The 14,856-nt window shown below is 36.7% G+C and overlaps 1 protein-coding gene across 1 annotated transcript; it reads right to left on the minus strand.

Annotated features, from left to right (window-relative positions):
- Positions 1-3,178: 3,178 nt before the first annotated feature.
- On the minus strand, positions 3,179-9,394 carry LOC107782372 (pectinesterase). The gene is made up of 4 exons (XM_016603253.2): positions 8,727-9,394; positions 7,619-7,998; positions 4,294-4,506; positions 3,179-3,952 (listed from the first exon to the last, which is right to left on the minus strand). The coding sequence occupies exons 1-4, from the start codon at positions 9,326-9,328 to the stop codon at positions 3,468-3,470; spliced, it is 1,680 nt and encodes a 559-aa protein (XP_016458739.2). The 5' UTR covers positions 9,329-9,394; the 3' UTR covers positions 3,179-3,467.
- Between the last annotated feature and the right edge of the window lie 5,462 nt (positions 9,395-14,856).

A 14,856-nucleotide genomic window follows, 5' to 3' on the forward strand; every position in this document is an offset into this window, starting at 1 on the left:
TAAGGAAGAACATGATAGCTACCACAAAATAAAAGTGGTGCTTCATAATAACTCGGAAAGAGAGTCATCCTGGCCAGACCACATGCCACGTATCATACATCATCCTGAAACATGTAAAGTAAGCAGGGCTGAGTACACTACAGCAGTACTCAATAAGTGTCATAGACTCTCTCTAACTTAAGTTCTTAGGACAAACTTTATAAAAACAATGCACCAATATTTGATATAAAGCGATGAGAAATTTTATCAATTCACGACCCTTGTTATTTTAAATAACAACCAAGTGAGATATAACCCACAATATAAACTTTTAAAATATTTACATCAATCCAAGATTTTGGATAAAATCGTACAAAATTATTCCATTTGCTTTAAATCATCGAAATCACTTTCGGCTCCTTAGGCCTAAACATAAGGAAATCATCCTTACCTTTCACTGGGAGTACTATACCATCACCGACACAAGAAGATCAACTAAGTTATGTACCTAGCGGCAAGTTTGCTCAGGTCGTCTCATCATAGTGCCTTACGAATCAACTCAGCCATGCTAATAATAGCACAAAATAGTACTCTCTCGAGGGAGAGCACTCTGCTGTAGTCTGTACCACAAAGTGGCTATCTACGCCTACACCGGCACATGTAGTTTCATGACAATGAACACGATATATCCGAAGTTAATCGCGGTGAACACAAGTAACTCCCAAAATATTTGATACTTCAAAAATAGATTCATAGCATAGTAGCCTCGAATGATCTATTTATATCAAATCAAAGCATTTATAGTAAATCCAAATCATTTGAACAAAATTTAAATAAATAACCTTTTACATGCTAAAGTCTTTAGCAATTTAACATCAATCTTTAAAAGATACCACAAGTGCTATTTTGTTCGTCAATTTTCAAAAGAAATACTTTCCATGAAAACTTATCTTTAGCACTCAAATATGTATACTCTTGTCAATACGTAAGTTGTTGATAAAAACTTATAACATTTACCTTGAGTGTCACTTTGCCAACAAGATTTAAAATAAAATTTTATAAAATGGCATGACACTACATATGCAACATAATATTCTAGTACATGGAGATATCCGTACCTGTTTGTCCCCACAAGCACGAAAGCACATTTGCAAACAACTTAAGCATTAACTCGAAATATGCTTTTAGTACATGGAGACATCCGTACTTGTTTGTCCCCACAAGCATGAAAGCACATTTGCAAACAACTTAAGTGTTAACTCGAAACATGCTTTTAGAGAAAGTCCCTCAAGAAGAGTAAGTTTTAATCAACTTACCTCGCTTTCGCTTTATTAACATTCACAAGCTTTCAATCCTCCTCCATCATTTCAATGTTGATTAAAATGCTCAACATCACCAACAAGTCGATTTTTACAATTAGATATCCTAATTACATCAAAATATAACCTAAGATATTAATCAACATCCATATATGGCTCACAAGTTGGCTACAAGCCTCCAACAACTCAAATCGCCAAATAGTTTTACATGCTAGACCATTCAACTTCATTCTTATGTTTTAATACCCATTCAGAGTCATTAATGATACTACATCAATTGTCCATTGCCACCAAGTTACTATTCATCGTCTTCCATAGTCAACACTTGCAAAATATACAATTCGGGTGATTACTTAGTTGATCACTTCCATCTTTTGCTAATAAATAATTCCATAGGTTCATTGTATTCATAAATTTCATCGTCAAGATTACCATTCATCTTCTCTCTTATTTTCTCAAAAATACTATTCATGCCATAAATTAGAGTTTTATAATCCAATCTTTCAACCATTAAAACTTATAACAAATGCTTCAAATACTTCTAACTACTCATAATAAACGAGTTTGAAGCATTGGAATTACCTTTAGTAGATCAATCTTGAAAAATCACAACTTTGATGATTTTTGTGTTCTTGAGGATTTGATGAAGAAATCTAGTATTTTGGATGTAAGAATGATGTTAGAACTCATTTATATTGATTAATAATAAATCCAAAATATCATTAACAACTTACCTTGGTTGATTGAACTTGATTTGAGCTCAAAATCGCTCCTTCATTTCAAGAACTAGCCCAAATACACAAAATACTCCCCTCCCCTGACCTTGTATTTATAGGCCCAAATTTCTGGGTTTCGGATGCGGCCTTGGATGCTTCGCATCCCCACTTCACTCCTCTTTGAAGTTCGGATGCGGAACCGGACGCTATGGCAGCACTTCACTGCCAGCCTCTCTTTCGGACGCGGCCTCGGATGCTTCGCATACGCAAGCTCCTCCACTAGCCTTTAGTAATTTGGTCATAACTTCTTGTAGGAGTGTTCAAATGATAAACGGTTTGAAGCGTTAGAAACTAGACTCGATGATCTTTCATTTGATAGGTTTTACATTACATAACTTCTTATATATATATATGTAGATATACTCGTCCAAAGTTTGATCTTGTGCGTACTCATTTGGAACTTTATTCCATCATGTAATTTCCAACTTGACTTAGACTTAGGGCTCTCTTTAGACCCCATATCACTTATAATATACCTCGTACACTTATTATCATATCCAATTGATAGACATCATATTAATAGCCTCGTCTGCACATAAAATAGTATAATTAGCGCACATCAACTTTCTTAATAACGCTAAAGTATTTCAAAATTTTTCGTGGTGCTACAACCGCTTATCATTTTTAGTACTAGAGTTGGGCGTTATCACTCTTTGAAAGTCAGATTCATCACGTAGATAGTTATAAAATTGAAATGGCTTTGGTCTTCTCACGGTTACATATATCTTTTATTTAGTGGCAAAAACAATTTATTAGTAGGTTACATTAAGCAAATAAGGAAATATTAAACGATCTCCTTAATCTTCATGAGAACTTGAGAAGACAAAATAAATTCGGTGAATAATTATCATATATTCAAGGTAAAAAAAGATGAAAACAATTCAAAATATTTAATTTAAAGATATTGAAGTCATTTAAACAAACGCCGAATCTTCAACATTTACAAGTAAATAACACACCACAGATTAGCATCAATTAATTAATAACCTCTGTTATATTGCAATGTATTTGAACCCTTATTCTCGTGAATAATAATAATAATAATAAGTAACAGTACCATTAATATTAACTTAATTCCTCAAGAAATGAAGACCAGACATCAAATTTCTTACATAGGAAACTTAATATTTTCATTAGTAAAACAAGCTAATAGCATCCTTAAGATGCTTAGAAAAATCATAGGACATGAAGAGATACAAGCAATGGACCAAGCTGGTGACTACTGCGCGATTGTTGTCTACAGGATATGTGACATCCACAGGTTGACAGCAGTGGTCCACACCTTCGTTCTAATCTCGGATTTTCGGATATGTATATATAAAAATTACAAATCTTAAATTTTATTTGCCATTCTGGCTTAAAAACTCGTCCTAGATCCGCCTCTGTATCAGGACTAGGAAGTTAAACTGAGGAAAAATGGGAAACTGGTAGCCGGTAACCATTGACTTCCCTGTATGAAATTCCCAACAGTGAATTGACTTGCTTCAGCTGAGCTATTAATAACTCTATAACCAGGCCATTTTACTCTAGCACTAGTAATTGAACCTGGTCCGTTGTTCAAGTACTCTCCATAATAAAGTGTATTCAATGCAAAATTACCATCCCATTCTAACCAACCAGCAGGATCAATTAAACTGCCAATATTTGATTGGAGAAAAACAGTTCTTGAATATTGTTTCCAGGGACGTCCGAGATAATTTTTGAAGGATGATAGTACAGGAACTAAGTCTGAAGCAGCAGCCACTTTGCAATTCAAGATTGAAATTCCAGTGTTTTGATTTGGATCCTCTCTTCCTTGTGCTGTGAAAATGTTCTTCTGGTTGGGGTTTGGTTTACGAGCATATAAGTTGCAGTTCTGGAAAACAACAGCTGCATTACCTGTTGAAGAGATATAATTAAGCAACAAGAGTCCCTTTGAGTTAGACAAAAAGTTGGACAAACCAAAAGTACTTATTAGCTGAAAAAGCATAACTATCAACTTATGATTTTTAATTGATTTTGACTTATAAGCAAATAAACAAAAAAAATAATTATAAGCAGGTTTGACCAACTTAAACGCTTATCTAAATACACCCAATTAACAATTCGTTATCTCTTTAACTGTCTAAACTTTTAGATGAGATGGTTAAATAATTCAATGTTATCAAAAAAAAAGTCTACTATTCCATAGATAGTATTTAAAACATTTTTGACGAGATAGTCAGATAATTGAACATTACCAAAAATGAAGTCGACTGTCCCGTAGACGTCGCATTCGCGATAGAATTGTCGAAGGGAATGGACGTAGAGAGTGTCTTGATATGCAACAAAGCTGCATTGGTAAAATGCCGAAAGATCAGAGCCACTCCTTAGTGCCACTGCTTGGTGCTTGCTTGGTCCGGCAAAGTTTTCAAATGTTATGCCCCTTGCTATGAATCCATTTCCCACCACCGCTGCAGTAAAATAAATAAATAAAGAGAGTTAAATTTTAGAATAGAGTAAAAATTGTAAGGTAAAATAAATGATAACTACATGTAATTGTTCATAAGAAACCGAGATCAATAACCTATAGAGAATAAGATAATTTGTCTTCTATAACAGATTAAAACAATATTAAAAATTCTTGAAAATGTAGCTTGAGGTGTCTCAAAAATACTGTCATTAATGATATTTCATAAGCAAAAGTGTATTGTGCAGGATTAATTTAACAAGTTCTTACGGATAAACAAGGAATAGAACCAACGGATTTCAAGAGAAAACTTAGTTTAGGAAGAGGAGAAAATAGAAAGGGAGTTTAAGATCTATATAATTTTGAGTTTACCAAAATACGCTATACATAGTTACATGCTCCCACGACTGGCTAATGGTTAGTGTGGCTCTATTAAATATAAAATTAAATAATTTATTAAATAATATGTAGTTGTAAAAAATAATATTTCACTTCTCAAACCAATGATGGACATTTCTTTTTAAGATACCATTAATTTTCTTAGCATAGATAGTATAATATTTTTTATAATATTAAATTATTTAAAAAATAATTACAGGTAATCATTTATAAACGAGAAAATCAAAGATATAATTGTTGCATAGATCGATGGAAATTGGAATATGATCTTCAGTACCTATTACTTTTTGAGTTTGACTTGTACAACATATACTTCTTTTATTTGATACGGCGACATTGACTATTCAAAATATTTAATACCGTTAGAGGTCGTTTGGTACGATGGATAAGTAAAAATAATTTTGGGATAAATTTTTTAATATTGTCTTATTCCTCGTTTGGTTATTAATTATGAGATAAGTTATCCCAAGATTAAAAATAGTATTAGGATAACTTATACTTGCTAGATAGTGGAATAGTAATCCCAGGATAAAGAAGTAAAATTGACAATTTCAGATTAATGCAACATAACAATCAGTCAATAAGAAATAATACCAGGAGAATTAAACTCAGTATAACTAATCACAGTATAACTAATCCTAACATAATATTAATCGCAGCATAACTTGTCCTCAAATCAAACGACCTCTTATGGTCATGGTTTAAAAAAAAAAAAAAAACTCTTTGACTCCCAAAATAACAATAGTGTCATCAAATAAAATAAAATAGATAATGTGTTTTTTTGGTGCACATTTGAAAGATCATACTTCTCATTAGTTGGTATCTAGATCTTAACAACCTTAATTACTACTGTTGTGTAGTTTTCCTTTGGATTCGTAGAGACAGGTTTAAAATTCTGTAGAATTTTCTAGGAATAAATTCGGGTTTTTCCTTTAGCAATAATGGAGGAATCAACCTCACCAGACATCAGTCATGGGCCATAACATATACTTTTGTAAATTAAATTGATCTAATTGAAATTGACTTGCATGTAAAAGTGATGGCCATATAAAAGGCCTCTTAATTAGTGATCTTACCTGTATAAGATAGAACCAAATTAATGTCGAGGTGGTTGTTCTGGGGCCTTTTTCTGGATATAGTTGGGGCAAGGGACAATGAAAATTAAATAATTGACTAATGCGTCATTTCATATCCAACATTATATATTAGTTTTATTGTTTGCCTAAGTTGCTATACATAAATTATACATTAAGTATATACATTTATATACATATGATACATGAATTATACACAGTTATATATATATGACACATGAATTATACACATATTATATATCTGTCTACTATTTTTAATTTAAGCGATTAGATTAACGACTATTTGGGTTAATTCTTCTAAAAGTAAGGTATACTATCCATCCCAACCAAGCTTGATGGTCTTTTTATACCTTATACTGTAGTCATCTCAATCATAAGTGCATTCTATCTAAACACCATTATGGGTGTTTGGAGACTGACGAATAATAAAAAATGAGGTGGCTAGAGTTTGTAGTTCTTTGCATCAAACAAGAGAGTTTCAGGCTGTGAAAATAGATTTTTCATCCACCACGGGAAAATTTCTGACGACAAATAATAATTCGAGTCATGGTTGCTGCAGGCGATCCGAAAATCCGCAAGTATCCTTACTCGTTTTATTACACAATCTAAGCCCCGGAGTTTTATAGATATGTCAAACCCCACAACTACATTATGGTTTGATGGGAACCAATGAATGGTCCACATACCAACGACAATATATTTCTTAATTGCTTGACAATACTCAGCTTTTAAGTTTTTGCTCACAAGTCATCAAGATCTTTCTAATATATTTATTTTAAAAATACATTAAACTTTATCAATCAATCTACAGTTTCTAGCAATTCGTCTTTTCCCACCGACAGCATAAATTTAGACTCCAGTCTGCTGAATTATTCAAATTATTAGAATAATTCAAACTATTATAGTGTAGATGACTTCATGATTAAATAATTATTCACGAATTAATGTGAGATAAATGAAGGTCTGAATCATTGAATTAAATTTCAAATACACATGGCACTAAATAGAACGTGCCTGGTCCAAAGAATTATTACCCTCTCTCTTTGCACCATGAATAACCTTATGTACATCATATAAAAATATATTAAATTATCAGCATAATTTAACATATTATATTATGTCATTAACCCGATTTAATATGATATCCTTCCTTTCATTAACATCTGTAGCGTAGTCATACGGGGTTTGAGAGTCTTGTTTAGGAGGGGAACTTTACGGGATAAGTGTTAGTATGTCACTTGTATTTACCTCTTCATGATATTGTTCTCTCGATATTTTATACTTTCTTTTATATAGTGAATTGCTCATCTCCGTCCGTGGATGTAGGTTAAATTGACCGAACCACGTTAAATGTTTGTGTCTCTTTTGGTAGATTTCTATTTTTGTTATTTGATTTATCATCGTTCAAAATTTGCTTACTAGCTTTCGCATGACACCTGATTATTTTCGATCCTAACACTGATCTCACTTAATATGAGTTACTATCTATAGTTATGAATCTTTCAAATCACCAACGTTAAAAAATATTTACACTATTAGTGTATAAAAGTTAATATATTACGACGTTTAGTAGTAGAAAGAAGTATAATACATAGACATGGAAAATGAAAAATTTGCACTTACCAACGGTGGCTGATCGGAAAGTAGTCCACCCGTCGACGACGTTCCGATTACCCTTTATCTGCGTTTTTCCGATCCCATCTCCGACGAACATTATCATACTTTTCTTTCTTTCAACATCAATGTACTCAAAATAAGTTCCAGCCTTAATGTATATCACAAATCTTGTACTACTTGAACTGGGAGCTGCACTTAACGCTTCGTTAATTGTTCTAAAATTTCCACTTCCATCTTTAGCCACCACCAAATCGAATTTAATTTGGTTTATTGGAGCTTGTAAAAGTGCCCTATCCTTTTTTTTCAACCATTTTGGGTATCCATTTTTCATAGCTCCGTATTCGGGAAACACTTCGTCCGAGTTTGATGATGATGGAATTGATGACCTAAAACCAAATTATAATAAGAGAATTTAAAATTATTTCGTAAAATTCTAATAAGACAAAATTAAAGGACTTGCTTTCTAATCTATGGATCAAAAGACGACTCAGAAATATAACAAGTTCGAGAAAATTGAGTTGAGATTGAAAATTGAAATTAAAAAAATATATGCATGAAGAGGAAAAATCATAATTGAAAAGGGAGATAAAATCCTTTTCACTGTTCTTTGAGCCGAGGGCATATCCTAAACAGTCTCTCTATCTCTATCTTCATAAGATATGGTAAATTACCCTCTCCAAATCCCATTTACAGTATTTCACTGAGTTTATTGTTATTATTGTTGAAAAGGGAGATAAATGTGCTAATTAATGACAGAATTTAAATTTATTAAAAGAGAGGTAATTTACTCACTGATCCGAATAACTTCAACCAACTCCTAAAATAAACAAAAAACTACTTACTTAATTTGCAAAATTATAATTCTGATAACTATGGAGTAATTTATATAACAATATTCTCTATGTTTAATTTTATATGCCGATATTTTATATAATAATACTCTTTCTTGTGGCCTTAAATGATATTTTTATGGTTATAAAAAAAGCAAACAGACATTTAAAGTTAAAGAGTTACCTAAAATAGAAAGAGTACCATTTAAAATGAAACATAAAGAATACTAGTATTTTTAGGGCGTTTAATTCGGGGCGTGAAAAAATAGCTTTAATGGCTTTACCTTGGAGCTGTCCCTGTCTTCAACTTCTTGAGCATGGCAAGGGAGTTACTCACATGTTGTTCTATGGTATGCAAATTATGCTCAATATAATGTCTCAAATTGTGTTTACTATCATCAAATCCACCAAGACAAGTATCTTGATTTGTCATTGCAGCACTAAGTAGTGTTTGTAAATCATTGTAATGTTTATAAGGGGAATTATGATTTTTGGTAGAAAGATCATAAAGAGTAGTATTAAGCTCAGAAATAGTACTATCACCCAAAAGTTCAATACAATCATCTAAAGCTCTTTTCTCAATAGGGTCCAATTTGGACATCTTGTGAAGTATGTTAGTGCAATTTTCAGTAGAGGCTTTGACTTCATCTACAGTGGTATTGACAGTAGAAGAAATGATTTCTGGAATGGTTTTTTGGTGAAGATTTGGGATTAATGAGAGAGTGGAAATGCAAAGTTGTGGGTAAAGTGTGTCTTGGCAATGAGAATGGGCTATTTCCAATTGAATATTTTGAGTTTGTAATGATATTGGGAGAGAGAAGAATATGAGCAAGATAATGGCAGAGAGAGTAAGTAGAAGTGAAGGTTTTCTTCTTTGGTTATACATATTTGTGGAAACACTAGGAACTTGAGGAGAAGAGGAAGTTCAAAATTTGTGAGAGAAGTAAGTGTTATGCTGCCTAAATTTATAGGAGTAATGTTTAAGGTCTATGCCTTATGGATCGGCACTATTCATGACCAAAATGAAAGTTTTTGGATAAATTATTAGGCTGGGTTATGATTTTAAGTTTATGTGTTTTAAAAAATGTATTACGAAAGTTACCTTTATTAAAAAGCTACTTGAATGTGTTAAGAGTTAGCGTTTAACTCAGTAGATAGCACAATCCTGTGCAGGAATCTAATTGAAATCACGTGTCTGCTACTGCCGACACTGCAACCTTAACGATGGATATATTTGTCTGCATTGTAACATTTCCTTCTCAGTACACACATTGGCGCTCTGTTCACTACTAATGTATCATAGTTTTGCCCAGTCCAGAACCCATTTGTGGTTCTTTTGAACAAGTGTGACGGAAATGTGTGTTTAAATAAAAGAGTGACATTTTTATATATAGCGCTCTTTTAAAGAGTATAGCGCTCTTTAAAAGAACGTTATATATATATAACGCCACGGTAAACCGCGCTATACAGGGCTGATAAGACAGCTATGCATAGCGCGGTATATAACCGCGCTATACCCGTTGTGTGGGCCCACAAATAAGTCTCATGCGTTTAACTGACATAATAATAATTCAAATAGGTATAACGCTCTTTAAAAGAGCGCTATACCTAAAACAATTCAGCGCCCCGAGCTAGGCATTGCCTTATTTAAAGGCGTTAGGATTTTACAAAAATCCATTCAAAAATATTTCTAACTCTCGTTCAAATTTTTCTTCTTGTTAAATTCTCAAGCATTTTTTCATAATGTCTGAAAAGCGAAAAGTAAGGATTTCATTATATTGGGGGAGGGGGGATGTTGTGGTGGCGAATAACTCTGTGAACTATAGTTTATCTCCACGATGTCATGTTATGTTGCCAATTACAATGGAGTACGATAAATTAGTATCGTTGTTATGTAATAAAATGAGTGTGAGGAAATGTTCGGTGAACCTTAAAGTAACCGGAAGATATCCGTATTCCGTCACTCCGCAAGGGGTTGCTTGTTACGCTGATTTTATCATCGACGATGATGAAACTTTGAGGACTCCGGATGAATATCGAGAATTTCTTGTGATAAAAATGTTGGAAATGCACGTCAAGGTCGAAGACGTTCGCAATAATGAGGTTGCGCATAGTAGGGATAACCCTCAATCATCGGGTGATTATTCTGGAGCAGTTTTTGTCGGATAGATTCCGGATGAAAGAGTTTGCCCTGATTTAAACTTATCACCATAGGCGAATGAGGAGCGAGAAAATAATTTCTCTCATGCTTTACATAATTCATAAGACGAGTGGTAAACTTCAATTTTCTTTAGTGTTACGATGTATATTTTTGTTGTATTGAATTTGAATTAACACTCATATATTTCACAGGGGGTACCTGCCAGATATGACTTTTACAAGTTATGAACCCACACCTAGTTGGAATATGCATAGTTCTGGTGTGTTGGATCATAGTGGTCCATCCGGGAGTCATCACCAACAGGATAATGTCCATCAAGGAATATCAATAGGTTACGACTTGTAAGTGAAGTGATACAGCTATATGGAAAGTATTTATTAATTTCAGTAGCTTATTATTTTGTTGTTTATGCAGTGAAAACGAGCAAGTTGAACCACCTGTCCTCACTCAATTTCCCAAAGACGACATATTATATCGGGATCTGGCAGATGCACAGAGTGAGGAAGAGAACAGTGATTATGACAACAATGCTAATAATTTCGGAGACGACACACCCTTCCCTCGTGAGGATGGTGATGAGGAGGGAGAGAATGAAGGACCTGATTTGACGAGGGAGTATGATCCAGCCCCCGTTAGACCAAGAGTGTACGAGTCTCAAGTGTCGTTTCATTCAAGGAAGATTCCCTACTTTGATAACTTGCCAAGCATGCTGGATGTGGATGCTCTCACAAGGGATTTTGATGAAATTCGGACAGCTATGAGGGATGATTCTAGACTAACGGTGCTGGCAAATGGCATGCTTTTTTCTGATAAAGCGCGCCTAAGCAGGGCGGCGAAAATGCACAACGTAAAAGAGTATTGTGAGATAACGGTATGGGAGTCAACTCCGGAGGTATACAAGGTTGTTTGCCGTAGATGGTTTACAAGTTGTCATTGGATGCTGCGTGCGAGCAAGAAGAAAACAGGTTTGTGGTAAGTGGGTAAATACATTCCTACCCACATATGTGAAATGGACACATTCAATGGGAATCACTACAACTTGGATATTGACTTGATTTCTCTTGTCCTTATTCCACACCTTGAAGCGTCCATAAAGCATAAAATCAAAGAGTGCATTACATCATTCCACCAGGAATATGGCCATACCATTACCAAAAGAAAGGTATTTTTCGGGCGCAAACATACGTTTGAAATTGTTTATGGTAACTGGGATAAGTCATTTGCAGCTCTACCCAAGTACATGGCCGTACTGCAACACTTTAACCCCGGGAAGGTTATTGAATGGAAGCTTGAGCGGAGTCCGGAAAAATCAGAATATATATTCAATTACGTGTTCTGGGCATTTAAACCAGCAATTGATGGTTTTTCGCATTGCCAGCCGGTAATATCCATAGATGACACTTATGTCTATGGAAAGTATGATATCAAGCTGTTGATAGCCGTTGTAGTAGATACTAATGGACAAATATTTCTTCTAGCTTTTTTTATTTGTGCCAATGAAAGCCAAGAGACATGGACGCTGTTTTTGAACCATTTGAAAGAGCATGTTGTCAGCTCAGTATAGGAAAGTATATATTAAGTCACAACAATTTAAATTGCCTTACCATGGTCTCGTCGGGCTCCTGAATATAATCATCCGTCGCAGCCATGTCAGCATCGCACAAATGGGCCTCCGTGACGGGCGGGGATGAAGCCTTAATAAGAAAATTAATAAAGTTATGAAAAATAAATGAGAAAAGAAAAAAAAATTAAATTTAATACTAATAAAAACATACATGCGCCTGTGATGATGAGCCATAACTCAGCGGGCACCCACTATCCAAATCTCGAGTCGATGAGCCTTTGATCCTCAACAACGGTCGATGAGCCTGGGAAGTATGCTTCCTAATCCTCTCTGGTAAGGTCCGTGCCCGTGATCAATAATGGACCTGACGGGGTCACCTGCGAAGTCCCTGGAGTGAACTGTATCCCAAGGCTGTATGACGGCATGCTGGTGGGATACTCGTCCGGCTCATGTAGGTCACCCGGCAGATCAACATCAATATCATCAACAGGGGCCTCAACGCCTCCTTGCTAGGGACCACCTCTTCGCCGCCCACCACGACCCCGTGCGGCAGCCCTGCCTCGTGGGGCACCCCCACCTTGAGGGGCAGCCTTACCTCGTGGGGCACCCCCACCTCGAGGGGCACCCCTACCTCGTGCGACACCCCTACCTCACTGGTACTACTTTGGCGCCACATAAGCAGGGTCGTGTCCCAAAGGTTGATCCTCTCTAGCTCGCTGCAGTGTCCGGGCAGCCACCTCTGCAACCTACCGGCCGTAATCGTGCAAAGTGGCCGCTCCCTCACCGACATGCTACTGCATATGCAGTCCCATCTGGTAGACTATATGTAGGTCAATAGCCTGCACAACGTATAAAATATAAACTACAGAACATTAAGTTACAGTTATATAATTAATAATAACAGAAAACATACCAGGGCCTCGTGCCGCCCGGCGTATGGAACGTACCGACCGCCAGCTTGATGAATGAGATTCCCGACAAAAAGTCGGGTAACGCAGCATTACCAGGGCATATAGAGCTTAATAGTCTCCGTCTGGATCTGTGGTGGGGGGGGGGGATCAGGTCAGCTCGCCGGTCCCAAGTATGGACCTGCACCTCTAGCCATGCTACATATGCGTCGTCTGCCCTGGAACGATCATCCCGCTAATAATGTGTGGCCTCCCATGTAGGCCCCCTCGGTATATACTGCGGACGGCCAAACTGGCGAAGTACCCGCTCCGTGGCATGATGCTCCACAATATCGAGGCACATCAGCGGGACGGAAGTGCCCAAATCAGTCGGTCGGCCGAGCAATAATCGGGCAGGCCACCTATCAAGTCGTCGCTGTATGGCGTCCAGATAAACTATTAAATAACAACAGAAAACGTGAGTATGTGCAACACATGTGAAGCTATACCAAGTAAGTTTAGGTACACATTTACCTGTGCGCCCTCCAGCATATCCAACACATCCCTGCAAAGGGGGAGATTATGCCGAGCCTCGTAATCTCGTACATATCCATGCCGGAGAACCCACCTCCTAGCTAGAGGGAGAAACAGAGGTGGTACATCCGGAGGTAATGGTGGTAGAGGTGGCTGCAACTGCAGGAACCACTCCCAGGCCCAAACCTAACATACAAAGTTGACGTAAAGTTTAAAATAAATTTTGACTAGATAGAATTGGAAGGAATGAACAGAGTATTCGAATATATTGTCACATGTAGAAGTGGCAAAAATGCACATACGTCATGTTGGGTGCCCATGCTCGCCCAACACAGATGCCTGTACAAGTAGGCGAGAACAGCAACACCCCAAATGTATTGGGGTAAATCATCTAGCAACTGAAGATGATGAAGAAATCACAAGCTGACTAGGTTCCTCGAAGTGTTCGGGAACAAGCCCCCCCCCCCAAACAGAAGGAAGCAGCAACAACCTCGTATACCGGTGAATATGCAGATCATCTGTCTCACCGGTGATGTCGGGGTGCAATATTTCCAAATGCTGTCGAATAGCTGTCAAACTCATGCGACTGGCCCCTGAGTGTGCAGTCTCATCCTGTGGCCTGAAACCAGTGAGCTGCTGCAGCATGTCCAAATACTGCCCACGCGTCATCTCTCTTATGGCCTGAGGCAGTGCAACGGGCAGTCCATCAACAGACATCTCATATAAAACCTCCACGTCCTGCAGCGTAATGGTGGCCTCGCGAATGGGCAGGTGGAAAGTGTGCGCCTCTGGTCGCCACCGCTATATCAGGGCCGTGACCAAAGACCAGTCGAGCTGCAGCCGCCCGATCTCCAAAATTCTGTAGAAGCCCGTATCCCGCAGGTGCTGGACTACATGGGGATGGAGATCTCTGTCCTTCATAAAATTCCACATGTCGTCCACTCTCCTGGCGCGAAGAGTCTGGGCCAGTAACTTTCCCTCTCATACGTAGGTCAACCTATGATCGCCCTACAACACTAATAGCTTATCGGAGACAGGTCCGGGATGCATAGGCGGTACATCCATGTCGTCTACTGTAAATTAAATAACATTAATTGTATGTTTGATCTGTAAATTAAATAATTATTTTTTATAATTATACAATATTTAATTGGACAGAGTATATACCTATGGGTTCCAGACTCGATATTTGAGACCCAGTAGCACGAAGCTATCCTGAATTCTTATGTGTGTCAATTTTATTATTTTCGTAATTTTGTATGTTTGAT

Source organism: Nicotiana tabacum, chromosome 17 (genome assembly GCF_000715075.1).
Source record: "Nicotiana tabacum cultivar K326 chromosome 17, ASM71507v2, whole genome shotgun sequence".
Taxonomy (NCBI): domain Eukaryota; kingdom Viridiplantae; phylum Streptophyta; class Magnoliopsida; order Solanales; family Solanaceae; genus Nicotiana; species Nicotiana tabacum.